Genomic DNA, 16,066 nt, shown 5'->3' with positions numbered 1-16,066 from the left:
TATAAAATTTTTGCTATAGCTCAAACATATAATTATTAGCCCACCATAAAATTTTTATCATAATTGAACTACGAAAACTGTAGCTTTGAATTAATTATATAAAAGTATATATCTAAAAGTACAACAGATTTTTTTACTAAATTATATTAATATCATATATTTACTTATATATATCTACTAATGTGGAGTCCAACAAAATTAAATTTTCTATTTTATAATTTTTTAATTTACTATAATTTTTTAAAGACTCAGCTAAAATAAATATAAAACAAAAAAAGAAACTACTAATACTAAGAGAAATCAACCAGGAAACTTATATGTCCGGTGCGGTGAATCCGAGGAGCTTATATAGACGGTTTCATTATCCACCAACGAAACGCGGATTCATACGTTCAGGCGGTAAACAACTTTTTCCATAACAAAAGCCTTATCGGACCGGGCATCGTGCCATCCGTGTGCTCCAGTCCAGTCCAGTCCAGTCCAGTTCCGCTTCGTCCGCGGCGACGGCGACGCCCGTTCCCCATGCCGCCGGCGCCGGCGCGGTGGCGGCGCGGGGCCCGCTCGCCCGTGCCCCCGCGTCTCCTCCATCGAGCCCTCCTCGTGGCTGCCTTCTCCGCGGCGGCCCTCATCCTACTCATACTACTCCAGCACCACCACGGCCCTAAAGCCCCAAACACGTCGACCGCATCCCGCTCTCGGGTCTTCTCCGACGAGCTCCCGGAGGACTCTCCCTCCGCGGAGCAGGATCCGGGGGTCGGGGACGGGGCCACGTGCGCGACGGTTGAGAGGATGGGGGAGAAGGCCGCGGGCGCGGGGCGGGGCTCGCCGGAGCAGGCCAGCCTGCGGGTCCGCGCGTTGATCCGGCGCCACTTCGAGCTCCACGGTGCGTTCCGATAACGAAGCGGATCACCCCTTGATTTGATCCCTTCTTTTTTCCCCCTGGAAATGTTGCGTGTTCATCAACCCACTGCGTTCAATCTGCGAGAGATGGTTTGTTAATCACGCGTCGTGTAGGTGAATTAGATTTTGATTGTTAAGTCATTTGATAGCATATAGCCTTGTAGAGATCTGTGATCATGCTCTGTCGAAGACAGTAGTTACTTCTGTGCTTAATTAAGGAATTGACATGGGGGAGTAGCCTAGGAAGTGAGGAAGCTGCTGACATGTCCAGGCTGTCGTATACTAGTGTTTGGTCTAGTTACTTAATAAAAGAACTGACTTCGGTGCACTGAGATTCACTATGACTAATGTATGGACTAGTTGTCTGTAGTGTTTGCTGAAGTGTTTATGTTGTTCAGAGTGCCAGAAATGGGGAGTGCTCGAAATCATGTTTGCATAAACATTTGGCGTCATATTTTACCCCTTTATAGATAACATTTCGTGGTTGCTAGCAATTTTGGATTAGGATTGCAACCAATTTTACAGAGGCGTTATAGAACGTTTAAGCAAACTGAGTTTTGGTATATATCCAATAATAGTGCACAGGTATATCCACAAAAGCACTGTATCCAAACTTACAGCATGGACCATTAAGTCTGCTGTGTATATTTACATAACCAGGTAAAACTATAATATCACAAAACTATTTATGTATGGTCTTTTAGATATAAAATTGAAAATTGAATAACTATCTCCTACTGTTTATGTGAATGGTTTGAGACATTGGTTTACTTGATTCAACAGAACATCCATTCACATGCATATTCACATGCATGGAAATGTACAACTAATATGCGCATCATATAGTTCAGTCATAAATCAACTGGTGCAGCCAGAGTCTCTAGTTTTGCATGGAGAACTCAGTTTCTAGTTACATTCAGGAGCCCAACGTTTATATATTCAATTAACTTGCCAGGAGCAGAAAGAGTGAGAACGCTTCCTGCCCATGAATTCTGCAAACAAGGCTTTGTGTTGGGGAAAGCATCTGAAGCTGGATTTGGCAATGAAATGTACAAGATCTTAACAGCAGGAGCCTTGAGTGTCATGTTAAATCGATCTTTAATCATCGGGCAAACCAGGCATATGCCTTTACACTCAGCTCCATTTCATCTTTACCTTTGATATGATTATTATGGGATATGTTTAAAGCATCGAGCTCTTTGAAACTTCAGAAATTTGGTTGACTATCCTCTGCTTGTTTATTCCTTTCTTATAGAGTGTTAATGTTTATATGACGTTTAATTGTGAATTGTTGCATATTTTCATGGCTGTGATTAATGAAATATGTAGTTTAGAAGTAGTGGTGATTGATATTAATTATCCACTTACCATTTTTTTCTGTTCCTTTCGCTCTCACAGGGGATTGTATCCTTTCGGGGAGTACATTTCTTATACCAACCACTCGTTCACTATTCATGAAATCAAACATTTGTGGAGGAAACATCACTGTGCTAGAACATATGGTCGAGATCTGAATATAAGAGTGGACATTTTTGAAAACCCACTTGAGACCAATGTTCTGTGTAGTGACTGGAATAGCTGGAAGGATCCTATTATCTGGTTAGTACTACAGTTACTTCCTAGAATAAGTTCTTGGCATGACCTGGACATGTTTTTGTTGTAATGGAGATAATTTTTCTAGGGCTTCAATTTACTATGGAGGTACACTGGATGATGGACATTTATACTATATCTCGCATATGCAGATGAATTAGGTTTAGATAACCAGTTTTTTAATGCTCATTTTTTATTTCTTAGGTCTCAGGTAATCAGTCATTTCTTTTTCTGTGTTTCTGTTTCATTTGTTCAGTTTCTGTTACTCTATGTGGCGTTCCTTTGCTTTCTTTCATCTAGTTTTTTTTTCATACAAAAACTAAATATAAAAAGCATGCTGAATGGTACTTTTATTCACAATTCTAGGTTTGATGGCACAACAGATGCAGTTGGGATTCAGTTTTTTCTGAAGAATGTTCATCCTAGAATGAAGGCTGCTGCATCGGCCCTTTTTGGATTGCCAGATTCATTGGATGCCAGGCCTAATACATTTGGTGAACTTATGCGAGCTATCATATCTCCATCCGGTACAGTCAAAGCAGCAGTTAACTGGGCTTTGAAGGGTGTGAATCCAGATGTTGTTTTGCACATGCGCATGATGGCAAATAGGTATGGCGCACTTTTGTGTATGCTTGCGTAAATTGAATGAAACTATTATAAACTGTTCACTCGCTTAGGAAAGAATAATGACATCTTGCAATTTCACCTGTTAAAGGCACCGAAAATGCTTCTTTGTACCAGAATTGTAAGCGGGGCCTAGGATAGGTTTGTATTTTTCTTTTCTGATTTATAATTCTTTGATCTTATGTTTGATCCTCTCTAATTGAGTATGTTAGGACTTTGGAATAGTTTGTAATGGCCAATTTGTATCATTTACTCATCTTTAAGGTTGAGAATGTCCACCATCTATATCATGTAAATAATCTGTTACCAACTCTTGTTAGTGTTGTACAAAGCACATGGCAGTTAGCAAGGCACTGTATTTGCAGTTGGGTCGCACCTGGTGTATAACAGCATATTAGGTGATAGGTCGGTTAAGGGCTAATAAGGCATTAGTTGGCTATGTTTTAGAACAATGACTCTTCCCACATCCATATGTTTGAACATTTGAAGACTAACTCCTATCGTTATTTTAGGCCAGTCCGAGCAAGAAAAGCTGCAGTTCTTTGTATTAAGAGAGCCCTACAGATTTGCTGTATGACGGGTACACCTCGAGTGGCATTGGTCTCAGACACACCAGCATTTGTGAAGGAGATAAAGTCAGAAATCAGTGAGTTTGCAGAGGTTAGCTGCTTCGTTAAATTTTTTACGCACCCATGAAGTTTGGTTAGATTTCTAGTCTAAATTAATTGATTTTGTATTTCTACTTTCTAGTAATATTGAAAAGTTGGATGTTTATTCCGCGATTGTTTGCAGGTACTTTATTTTGATTACAAGTTGTTTACAAAGACTTCTGGTCTAGAGATAGTTGGAAATGATAAGGTATATTCACTCAGCTACATATTGATACTGTTTCCTCTACAGCTTCTGAACCTTACTGGAATTTTCAGGAGCAACTTTTCTATGCTAGATTTTGCATGAATGCTACAGTTTATATTGAAAATAAAAAAAATACATCTTTACTAAATTTGCTAGGTTAGTAATACACACCTCTATTTTGCTTAGTCTGAATCTGGCCACCCAAATTTCGCAATGTTTACAATCAAAATGATGCTTATTTCTTAGGGTAATTGGATCCATACCATTACAATTGTCCAAGTTCACTGATCTGCCATTACAATTTGTCATATTGGAACCGTGCCACTACAATTCTACAGCTCTTCGAAACACACCACTACTTAACCCTTCAATGTGTTTCTGAAAAATTTTGGACCAAAATGCCCTCATCTTCTGCATATTTTATGACGAATTGTAATGGCAGATCAGTGAACTCGGACAATTGTAATGCCATGGACGCAATTAACCCTATTTCTTATCATCTTGTGCATATTTTATCCTGCACTGCTTTCGACAAATCATATCTATATGCTGTGTTTCTGGTTTGTGGCATTCTTCCATTCATGTTAAATTAAGACAAATCATGTGTGTATATACAGTTCCTGCATCAAAATAATTGTACATGTAGTGTGCGCATAGAGCCGCAACACACTGCTGTATTCCCTTTTTAAGAGAAAGATTCACCTGCTTTTATAGAAAGAATATAATGGAGTATTCCTTTGCTCATGATAGGATTGGCATAGTTGCATTAGCTGCAAGAAATGCATGAGGCGACCTTGAAATGTGAATGTCTCTGTAAAGTGATCCACTTACCGTTCAAAAATATTCTAGCCATAAACGTAGCACTATTGATTCTTGTAAGAAAAATTCTGATTTGGTCTTGGAAAAAAAATTGTCACTGCTTTTGTTTTGATCAACAATAGGTAGCTTTATGGCATTTTAGGAATGTTGTGTGTATACTCTTGCATCTATGTGGTTGCACATCTTGTTCCCTGAACTAAAGACCTTTTCTGTGCCAGCCTTTGGATTTTCGATCAAGAGACTGGGGATCAGCTCCAAGGTGGGTGGCATTTGTTGATTTCTTTCTAGCTGCACAGGCCAGAAACGCAGTAGTCACTGGAGCACATCGTCGTGTGGGGACAACCTACGCTCAACTCATTGCAGCATTGGCTGCAGCAAACAGACATGGTACATATCCCTTGTTAAAACCTGCCCTGATTTTCTGCACTCTGTTCAGTTTCTAGTCTTCAAACCCCAACCTGAATCAGCCTACCCTTTTCTTGTATGATCAGGCCAAGAGCCTTCAGGCACCAACTTCACGTTCTTAAGCAGTGTCCACAGCAACCTGCTGGTCGACGGGCTCTCGACGCAGGTCGGCTGGGGCCATGTCTGGAACAGATACGCCGGTCCTCTCAGCTGCCGGCGCCAGCCGCACCAATGCGCCCTGACCCCGCTCCTCCCGCCCGCCTGGTGGGATGGCCAGTGGCAGAGCCCCATTTCCAGGGACGTCAGGAGGCTGGTGGAGTATGGCGTTCGGCTGTCAAACACTGGGGAGGTGGACGAGAGGCGCCTTGCAGCGCACTGCCGGTCGAGGAAAGATCACGTGAAGAGGTACCATGTCCTCCCACCGTACAAGAACCCGGCATGATCGTAAGGGAGGTCTTGGAGAGGAGCTCACCAGTTTTGCATTAACCGCTTAGATGAGTGTAGGATAGAGCGGTCAGGCATTTTAAACTGGCCATGTTGCTAATCTCTGTGGCGGCGTCACTGATGGTGCCGGTTTTGGTGAGGCTGTAGCGCAGGGGTTTTGCTGGTAGCATCATGCATCGCAGATTTGTATGTAGTTCACCAGCTGTTTCTTTCAGCTTGGAATTGGGCAAACTGGAGCATTTGAAAAAAGCGTGCGTGCACAAAGCAGGAGATACCCTCACATTTGTATTTTGAGGTTGACCACTGGATGGCTGCCTGATGGACGACCACCGAGTAGGTGGTCCTCCACTGCACTCCGCCGCCGATCCGATGCGTTTCCTCGGCTTCCCGCAGGAGAGATTCCTTGGCAACGGACCGCGGCAACCATCCCCGTTGCCCCTAGCCTACCAAAGGCTCGCTACGATCTGATCCTCCCTCCTATTTTATTTAATTTAGCTCAGCAGCTATCTGCTGAACGATGGTCACATGACATGGACGATCGAGGCTCATCGTCGTTCTGCTCCGGCCGGACAAGGTAGCACAACATGGCAGCTGCCGCTGCCGCTATAGTCTTGTCGTTCGTCGTCACCCTGCTCGTCGCCACAGCCACAGGGTCCCTGCCACGGCGGCCTGCCTCGCGGGAAGCGGCTGCCGGCGACCGTGGTGTCACGTTACGCGTCGGCCCGCGCCAGGTACTCCGACGACGAGCTTGCCTATGCACGCGCTGGGAGGCTGCGTGCTGGCGGCGTGGTATCATATTGTTGAGATAGACGTTCAATTTGGTTTGCCGGTCGATTCGATCGCACGCAGGTGGTCGTGGACAACGGCGTGGTGCAGGTGGCGCTGTCGGCGCCAGAGGGCCGGATCACTGGCGTCCGCTACATCGGCGACCCCAACAACCTGCTGGAGAACGACGCCGGCCAGGGAGACTACGGAGGGTACTGGGATTCGGTTTGGAACTATCCCGGCTCTGATCTTCCGGGACAATACAATAAGTAAGTAGATTGCTCTCTTACTTTTACTTATTACGCTAGCACTGTGTCCGTACGTTGCTAATTATAATATAATTTTTATCCGGATCTATATGAGACCATCAACTTTATGCTCTTTTAATTCACTTCATGTACATATCGTGCCGTGACCGCGCGACGTACCGATTGTCCCGGTTCCGATTGGGATTCCACTTGATTTGTCCAGGTTCTGATTAGGATTCCGATTGATGGACTAAGGGATCATTGCTTGCTTTAGAAATATTTACTAGGCAAATATGCTCGTGCATTGCTACAGATAGACGTACATAATACCATCAATTGTGTGCTCGTTCACTCCGTGTACAGACCGTGCCGTGATCGTGCAAGGCATTGATTTTCCAGATTCCGATTGATTTGTCCAGGTTTCGATTAGGATTCCGATTGACGGACAAGGAATCATTACTTGCTTTAGAAATAGTAGAGATAGAGATAGTGATAGAGATTATTACAAATATCCTCGTTGGTGCGTACTCCCTCCATCCCAAAAAGAATACAACTCTTGCTTCCCGAGGAGTCAAACAATTTCAAGTTTAACCAAATTTGTACATAATAGTATTAAGATTTATATTACAAAATAAACATCAATAGATTAATTATGTAATATATTTTTATACTAAATCTATTTGGAAATATAAATGTTAGTAATTTTTTTATAATTTTTGATCAAATTTAAAATTATTTAACTCCTCGGGAAGCGAGAGTTGCAATCTTTTTGGGACGGAGGTAGTACATACTAACTGCCTTGCAATTGTTGACCAAGTCAGAAAACATAAACCGACAATGAAGTAGATTGGGTCCAACTCACACTAGTACAACAGTCAATGAAAATGACAACCATTGAAAACCACTCAGAAAAATAACTGAGCATGAACCCCCCAAACATCCAAAGTTGATAGATGTGTATTCTTTCCAAACACATTAGCATTACTCACAACTTGATTATATATTTCTAGCTAGCTACTTTATTTACTAACTGTGGACACACTTTACTCAGATTCTCAAAGAAGATGCATAAACATCCTTCGAGCTCCTCTTATATCCATTTCCAACCTTCCTCCCAGACCCATGTCCTCGAATGAATAGAGATTGTCATCAAATAGGAAAGTGCAGTTGTATTGATTAGCAATCGAGATAACAAAGATGGGTTGAAGGGTGCAACTAGGAAGGATTGAACGTGCAAAACGGGGGCTGCATGTGCACTCTACCATACACCGTTATGAGCTTACTAGTTAAGTCAACAAACTGAACCATTTCAAAATGGATTTGTGGTATTTAGGATGGAAATGTGTCAACTAGCCCAAGAAATGTTTAAATGCTTATGGATCGACAATCGAATCTACGTAAGTCCCCCAGTGTAGTAGAGTAAGCTAAGTTTGCTCGTTTCGATATACTGATTACATTTGTACAGGTTGGATAGTACAGAGTTCAACGTAGTATCCTCAAGTGAAGATCAAGCGGAGCTTTCTTTCAGGAGTACATATAACCCATCGCTTCAAAACAGCTTCCGGTTAAACATCGATAAGAGGTTCCATATTTTTCATGTTATTCAGATTGTGCAATCACTTGTTTTAGTTACTATTTCCTCGTCTGAATTAGTACCAACTCCCTGCTAAGACCGCTGGTTCAGGCTTGTGATGCTCAGAGGTAGCTCTGGGTTCTACTGCTATGCCATCTTTGAGCATGCCAGGGACTACCCTGCTCTGAACATCACCGAGGCTCGGCTCGTCTTGAAGCTCAACACGGGAAAGTGAGCAACCCATTTTCAGCTTGAACTTTAAATAAATGGAAAAAGTCCTTTTTACCTTCTTAAACTTCGGTACGAATCTGTATTTCCTCCCTAAATTATAAAACCGTCCGTCTGGATTTCTCGGACTCGCGATACCGGATACCTGACCTCCCTAGCTGGTTTCTCTTAGTGGTTTTTCTCTTTTTCTTTTATATTTATTTTGACTGAATCTCTAAGAACTCATATTAAATAAAAAATAGAAAATAGAAAATCCAATTTTATTGGACTCCACGTGAGTAGAACATATTATATGATATAATTTAGTAAAAAAATATTATACTTTTAGATATATATTTTTCTATGATTAATTCATAGCTACAGTTCCCGTGGTCCAATTATGGTGAAATTTTTATGGTGGGCTAATTATTATATGCTTGAGCTGTAGTAAAATATTAATGCTCATTGGATCATATATGCTAGAGCAACCGAAGAGTCTCTGATATAGTTTGGAATTTAGTTGTTCAAGCATACATGATCCAATGAGTATGATTTTTTTACTGCAGCTCAAGAATATAATGATTAGCTCACTATAAAAATTTCACCATAATTGGACCACGGAAACTGTAGCTATGAATTAATCATAGAAAAGTATATATCTAAAAGTACAACAAAATCTTTTATTATATTATATCATATCATATGTTCACTGCATAGATCTACTCATGTGGAGTCCAACAAAATTGAATTTTTCATTTTGTGATTTACTAAGATTCAGCCAAAATAAACATAAATGGAAAAGAGAAAAACCACTGAGAAAAACCATCGAGGGAGGTCATATATCCGGTATCGCAAGTCTAAGGAGTCCAGACGGACGGTTTTATTGTCTAGGGAGGAAACGCGGATTCGTTCCAAAGTTCAGAAGATAAAAGAACTTTTTCCTAAACAAATTGATGACATCTCTCTGTTGCTTTCTCCAGTTTTTCATGACCTGTCAATTAAAGGCGTGTTTTTGCCTACCTCAAATTTGCTAGGTTCAATTACATGGCAATTACAGACGACATACAGAGGTACATGCCAAGTGCAATCGACAGAGATGAACCTCGTGCTGTCCCACTGGCTTACAAGGAGGCTGTTCTCCTGGTTGACCCCAAGGAACCCCAGTTCCGAGGAGAGGTATATTAGCTTTAGCTAAAGAATCGACAAACATGCTTGAAGAATTATATTTAATTTTTGCAACGATAAATCAAAGAACTGAAGTAGAAACAAACTTCAAAATCAAACTTTGTCTGAAGCGACGGCTTGAGAACCACGCATGAACATGGCTGCAGGTGGATGACAAATACCAGTACTCGCTGGATAACAAGGACAACGTTGTTCATGGATGGATCAGCGACAGTGATCCGAACCCCATGGGTTTCTGGGTCATCACACCCAGCAACGAGTTCAAGAGCGGCGGGCCTTTCAAGCGGGAGCTCACCTCCCATGTCGGCCCCACATCCCTCACTGTAAGCCTGGCTCCATGCACACCATCCGAATCAAATGGATTTATCAGCTGGTTAAACTGAAAAGCTTGTATGATCTTAATGTTTCCATCAGATGTTTTTTGGGACACATTACGTTGGTAAGTACATGGTGGCCAAGATCGACGATGGCGAGAGCTGGAAGAAAGTCTTAGGCCCGGTGTTCATCTACCTTAACTCAAGCCCCAAGAGCGGTAACAACCTCCAGGCTCTCTGGCAGGACGCCAAAGCGCAGGCACAAGCTGAGGCGAGGAACTGGCCCTACAGCTTCCTTGCATCGCCGGACTTCCCCAAGGCAGCCGAGAGGGGATCCATTGCAGGGAGGCTCCTTGTCAGAGACAGGTACATGAGCAAGAAAGACATGCCTGCTGCGATGGCCTACATTGGGCTCGCCGCGCCCGGGCAGCCTGGCTCCTGGGCCACAGAGAGCAAGGGGTACCAGTTCTGGACAAGGGCCGCATCGGACGGCGCTTTCAGCATCGACAATGTCCGGGAAGGAGTGTACAATCTTTACGCATTTGTTCCCGGGATTCTTGGAGACTACTGCTACAGTTCACGTCTAACCGTAGCTTCAGGTTTGTGCCACTTCGTCCCTCTCAGAACTGGCATTGAACCATATGCTGTGCTTGACCTGTGTTAGATCGGTTGTTGGAGCAGGTCGTGTCATGAGCGTCGGTGACCTTGTGTTCGAGCCCCCGAGGACAGGCCCGACGCTGTGGGAGATTGGTGTCCCGGACCGGACGGCAGCGGAGTTCTACGTCCCTGACCCTGACCCCAAGTACATCAACAGGCTCTTCGTCAACAAGGACAGGTAGCCTATGTGACTATGTCGCTTACAAAATGAGAATATGCGTGGCAATGGCTTCTGGGTGTTCTTCTTACTGACTCTACATGCTTGGCTTTGATGCTAGCAGGTACAGGCAGTACGGCTTGTGGGAGCGATACGCCGCCTTGTACCCGGAGAAGGACCTCGTCTTCACGGTTAGTAGAAGCAACGAATCCAAGGACTGGTTCTTTGCGCAAGTCACAAGGTGATACTGCGGCATCGCTTTGTTCTTCTTTTTCTTTTTCACGCTTCCGACGCTGGATCGACGACTATCTTCATGGGTACCGAAAAATCTTTGGACTGCAGGAAGGTAGACCAGGACATGGTGCCGACGACATGGCGGATACGGTTCAACCTGGATCGCGTCGTGGCAGACGGCACCTACACGCTGCGGATCGCCCTTGCAGCTTCTGAAACGTGCAGATTGCAGGTGTGAACTCTGAAGAACTTACGCAAATAATCTATTCTAAGAGCAGTAGTTCATGTTCTGTGGTTACCTTTACCTGAACTTTCTGCGCAACTGTTCGTTTCAAGGTGCAAGTGAACGGGGGTGGCGGGGTGTTCACGACGCCGGTGATGGGGGACGACAACGCGATCGCGCGCCACGGGATCCACGGCCTGCAGTGGAGCCTCGAGTTCGCGATTGGAGGGCACCTGCTGGTCCAAGGCGACAACGCCATCGACATCAAAGTCGCGCAGGCCGGAGCGGGAGGTCCGGCGGCGGCCAGGATCTCCGGGGTCATGTACGACTACATCCGCCTGGAAGGGCCTTCCTCCGGAGGCGCTCTAAAGTTGGCGCCCATTGGCCGGGTTTGGATGGAGATTTTGTTTCTATGCTCGGTGGCCTTCCTCGTCATGTCCCAGTAGAGTGCGTGTGTTACGTTCCTTCCGGGTAGGATTCACCAGAGAGCAGAGAGGTAAATCAGAGAGGGAATCGAGGAGGAACAGAGCAGTAGGGGAAGAACAGGGTAGAGGAGGGGAAAAACTCAGGGAATGAGTTCAGGGTTCTGTTATTGCGTACCGGCTTATCGAAATGGGATTTATAGTTCATCCTCTTACATGGCATCAGGCTCAACATCCTTCAGTCCGCCCGTGGACTTGCAACTCAACCGAACTCGGCCAACAATAAGAATCAGCCACTTCTGCTCACTTGGTTCCCTTGGGACATAGCAGCGTGACCTGGCAATGACATGCAGTGGACCCAACATAGCGTTGGGGCTGTCTATTGGGCATTCGTGCATTTCAGCTCAGCCCAGCACCCGAATTTGGATAGTTGACGTACTATTGGATCCAACGATCTGGGAAGTGCAGTGGTGTGAACACAAATGTGCAGCGACTGTTCTGCCTTTGAATGTTCCGTAACAGCCCTAGGCTAATTAAGATGTTAATAATATAATCGTATGCATCATCAAGTATTAATTGTTTAATTGTTGGAATATTTGGGTCCAATAGTGCAAAGGCCCACCATGTAAATCCAAATAATTCCAATAAAATCTTAAAGACCCATTAGTGCAAAGGTGCATGTCAACAAGTTAGTCCCACCTTACTAGTGGAGGTGGAGGAAATCCAACTTAAATAGTTGGATGCTTTCCATGCTCTTGCAAGTGTGGGTGAGAGTAAGAAAGAAAAAAAAGCGCGCGCCGGGCTTGGGCGCACGACGTGCGCGTGAATGGTCCGCCAAAATCCAGTCCAATCCTTGCGGGAACGCGGCTTCCTTTTGCAGATTTGTTTTGCCACTTCGAATCTGTTACGAATATCACGCGTGGAATTTTGGGACTCGTAACCGACTTGGTTTTTGGAACGCCAAAAATCCTAGCGGTTCCTTCCTATAAATACGCACGGGTGCCGGCTAGAAAGACATATACAGAAGACGCACAACACGCCTCAACCTGCCGCGCTACTTCATCATCCTGTTCGTCGGCGTGCACCGGCGATCGGGAGAGCAGGTCTCTGGAACCTCGTCCTCAGCGATCCTGCACCGGGAGAGGGCAAATAAGGTTTTTGGGAAGGACTCTGCACTACTGCTCGAACGCTTCCACATTGCCATCCTCTACGTCCTCGTCGCCACGGCTCGTCCTCCTCCTCGTCAGTGGGGCGCGACTCGACGTCGTCTTCTTTACCCGGTTATTCCGGTCAACCTAGAGATGTACGGTTTTTTATCCCTAACTATGTCTTTCATACCTAGTATGATCTGATTAGGGTTGATCTTACTGCTGCAATATTTTATCTTAAATCACTTGATCAGTATGTTTACATATGTTCATTTTCTGTACGCAATTTTCGTTATGGTCATGATTTATCTTCGAATTAATTTAAAACTGAAACTCTTATTTATTCCATCAATTCAAAAATCTTATAATAGGAATTTCAGTTTCATGGCTGGATTTATTGATGCTCTGAGGCCCGAGAAGTTCTCTGGCGAGCACTTTAAGAGATGGCAAATGAGAGTGATTCTGTGCCTCTCTGCCATGAATGTGCTGTGGGTGTCCAAGGGCAAACCTGAGGGGCCTCTTACCCCTGAGCAGGAGAAGGCCTTTACCGAGGCCAACACACTTTTTGTGGGCGCTGTGATCGGTACACTTGTAGATCGTCTACAGGATGTGTACCTCCATCACACAGATGCTAAAAAGTTATGGGACGCCCTGGAGGCTGACTATGGCGGCACAGTTGCTGGCGCTGAGTTGTACATCATGGAGCAGTAACATGACTACAAGATGATCGATGGGAAATCTGTAGTCGAGCAGGCTCATGAGATACAGTGCATGGCCAAGGAGCTTGAGCACCTCAAGATCAACCTACCCGACAAGTTTGTGGCTGCATCATTGCCAAATTGCCTCCTTCATGGAGAGATTTTGCCACTACTCTCAAACATAAGAGGATGGAGATATCAGTGTCTGATCTGATAGCATTCCTTGATGTTGAGGAAAAAGCTCGGGCCAAGAATGGGCGATCTAAGGCTGCTAAGGGCCAGACTAGTGCCAACATGGTGCAAAAGTCTCACGGCAAAGGTAACGGCAAGGGAAAGAAGACCAAGCCGCAGCCTACCACTACTTTCAAGAAGAAGAAATTCAAGGAAGGTCAAGACTGTTTTGTGTGTGGATCTACTGATCATTGGGCAAAGAAGTGCCCACAACGTAAAGGAAGGAAGCCTTCACCTGAGCAGAAGACTGCGAACACGGTCACCATGGCTGGAGTGGAAACCAGTGGGTATAATTCTTTACCTTTGGTTTTTTCAGTATTTCAATCTACTAGTTGGTGGCTTGATACTGGTGCAAATATTCATATGTGTTCTGTTACTACCTTGTTTTCTTCTTACCAGACCGCTCGGGATTCTACCGTGATGATGGGCAATGGGTCGCATGCTACTGTTCGTGGTGTTGGCACGGTCGATCTGAAACTTACTTCGGGAAATATCGTGCAGCTGAAGAACGTGCAGCATGTCCCTACTAGTTAGTGGCTTCCTTTTGTGTAGGAATGGTTTTAAAGTAGTGATTGAGTCCAATAAATTTGTCGTGTCTAAGTGTGGACAATTTATCGGTAAAGGCTATGAGTGCGGAGGCTTGTTCCTTTTTCAGTTTTAGATTATTGTAATAAGTCCATGAACTTAATTTCTGATGGAATAAATGAGAGTGATGCATCTGTTTGGCACTTGCGTTTATGTTATTTGAATTTTGGCTCTATATTTCGACTTTCCACCATGAGTTTAATTCTGAATTTTTTCATAGTCAAAGGTTCTAAGTACCATAGTTGTGTGCAATCTAAGCAACCTCGAAAACCTCACAAGGTGGTAGAAGAGAGATATTTGGCACCTCTAGAACTCGTCCATTCAGATATCTGTAAGATGAATGGCGTGTTAACAGAAGGTGGAAAAAGATATTTCATGACCTTGATTGATGATGCAACTAGATTTTGCTATGTGTACTTGTTGAAAATGAAAGATGAGGCTCTTAACTGACTTAAAATCTATAAAGCTGAAGTAGAAACCCAACTTGAGAAAAAGATCAAACGACTTAGGTCCGATCGAGGAGGTGAATATTTCTCTAACGATTTTGACTTATTCTATGAGGAACACGGCATTATTCATGAGAGGACGCCTCCCTATTCACCTCAATCAAACGGGGTTGCCTAAAGGAAGAATCGCACGTTGTCTGACTTGGTTAACGCCATGTTAGACACCGTTTGATTATCTAAGGCATGGTGGGGGGAGGTAGTATTGACTGCATATCATGTCCTGAATAGAATTCCCATGAAGAATAAGGAAAAGACTCCTTACAAGGAGTGGATTGGGAGAAGACCTTCGCTCTCTTATTTGCGCACATGGGGTTGTTTGGCTAAGGTGAATGTGCCAATCAACAAGAAGCGCACGTTGGGACCTAAAACTGTGGATTGTATCTTTTTGGATTATGCACATCATAGCATTGCTTATAGATTTCTAGTAGTTAAATCTGAGGTGCCTGATATGCATGTAAATTCACTGTTCGAGTCTCGTGATGCTACTTTCTTTGATAATATTTTTCCTATAAAAGACTCGCATGTTATATCTTCATTACCTCTAAATGAAACAGTGAACACAACTTCTGAATCTGTTGAATTTTCTGAGCATGATGAACACACACTTGAATCAAATCATGAGAAGATTCACAGTGATGCTCCTAGGAGGAGCAAGAGGCAAAATAAAGTCTTTTGGTGATGATTTCACTGTTTATCTCATAGATGATTTTCCCAAAACAATCACTGAGGCATTCTCATCTCCTGATACGGATGATTGGAAAGAAGCTGTCCGTAGCGAGATGGACTCCATTCTCTTCAATGGAATTTGGGAGCTGGTCGAAAGACCGTATGGTTGCAAACCTGTGGGTTGCAAGTGGGTGTTCAAGAAGAAGCTTAAGACTGATGGTACTATTAACAAGTACAAGGCTCATCTTGTGGCTAAGGGTTACCCCAGAAAGAAGGCGAAGATTTCTTTGATACTTACTCACATGTTGCAAGATTGACCATTATTCATGTTCTACTCTCCCTGGCTACCTCGCATGGTCTTCTTATTCATCAGATGGATGTTAAGACAGCTTTCCTCAACGGAGAGCTGGAAGAGAAAATCTACATGACACAGCCTGATGGGTTTGTAGTAGAGAGTCATAAGGATAAGGTGTGCAAGTTGTATAAATCTTTGTATGGCCTGAAACAAGCACCTAAGCAATGGCATGAGAAATTCAACTTTACACTCATATCAGCAGGCTTTAGTGTCAATGAGGTTGATGGATGTGTGTATTACCGCTATGGTGGG

At 43.9% G+C, this 16,066-nt stretch overlaps 2 protein-coding genes across 3 annotated transcripts; both read left to right on the top strand.

The window, feature by feature from the left end:
* The first annotated feature begins 409 nt into the window (after positions 1–409).
* Positions 410–5,914, top strand: LOC112903149. Of its 2 annotated transcripts, none has more exons than XM_025972363.1 (8): positions 410–883; positions 1,862–2,018; positions 2,299–2,499; positions 2,860–3,102; positions 3,630–3,777; positions 3,910–3,975; positions 5,010–5,178; positions 5,283–5,914. In XM_025972363.1, the coding sequence occupies exons 1-8, from the start codon at positions 523–525 to the stop codon at positions 5,636–5,638; spliced, it is 1,701 nt and encodes a 566-aa protein (XP_025828148.1). In that variant the 5' UTR covers positions 410–522; the 3' UTR covers positions 5,639–5,914. The 2 variants fall into 2 exon arrangements, with proteins under 2 accessions (XP_025828148.1, XP_025828147.1); XM_025972362.1 differs by having other exon boundaries at positions 1,856–2,018.
* Positions 5,915–6,115: 201 nt separating this feature from the next.
* On the top strand, positions 6,116–12,135 carry LOC112903148 (rhamnogalacturonate lyase B-like). Its single transcript, XM_025972361.1, has 11 exons — positions 6,116–6,371; positions 6,490–6,674; positions 8,119–8,235; positions 8,338–8,457; positions 9,468–9,609; positions 9,765–9,941; positions 10,033–10,531; positions 10,614–10,767; positions 10,871–10,987; positions 11,089–11,212; positions 11,317–12,135. Exons 1-11 carry the CDS (start codon positions 6,225–6,227, stop codon positions 11,647–11,649), a joined length of 2,115 nt encoding a protein of 704 aa, XP_025828146.1. The 5' UTR covers positions 6,116–6,224; the 3' UTR covers positions 11,650–12,135.
* The last annotated feature ends 3,931 nt before the right edge of the window (positions 12,136–16,066 follow it).

Source organism: Panicum hallii, chromosome 8 (assembly GCF_002211085.1).
Source record: "Panicum hallii strain FIL2 chromosome 8, PHallii_v3.1, whole genome shotgun sequence".
Taxonomy (NCBI): Eukaryota; Viridiplantae; Streptophyta; class Magnoliopsida; order Poales; family Poaceae; genus Panicum; species Panicum hallii.
This window is presented reverse-complemented; position numbering and strand designations above follow the sequence as displayed.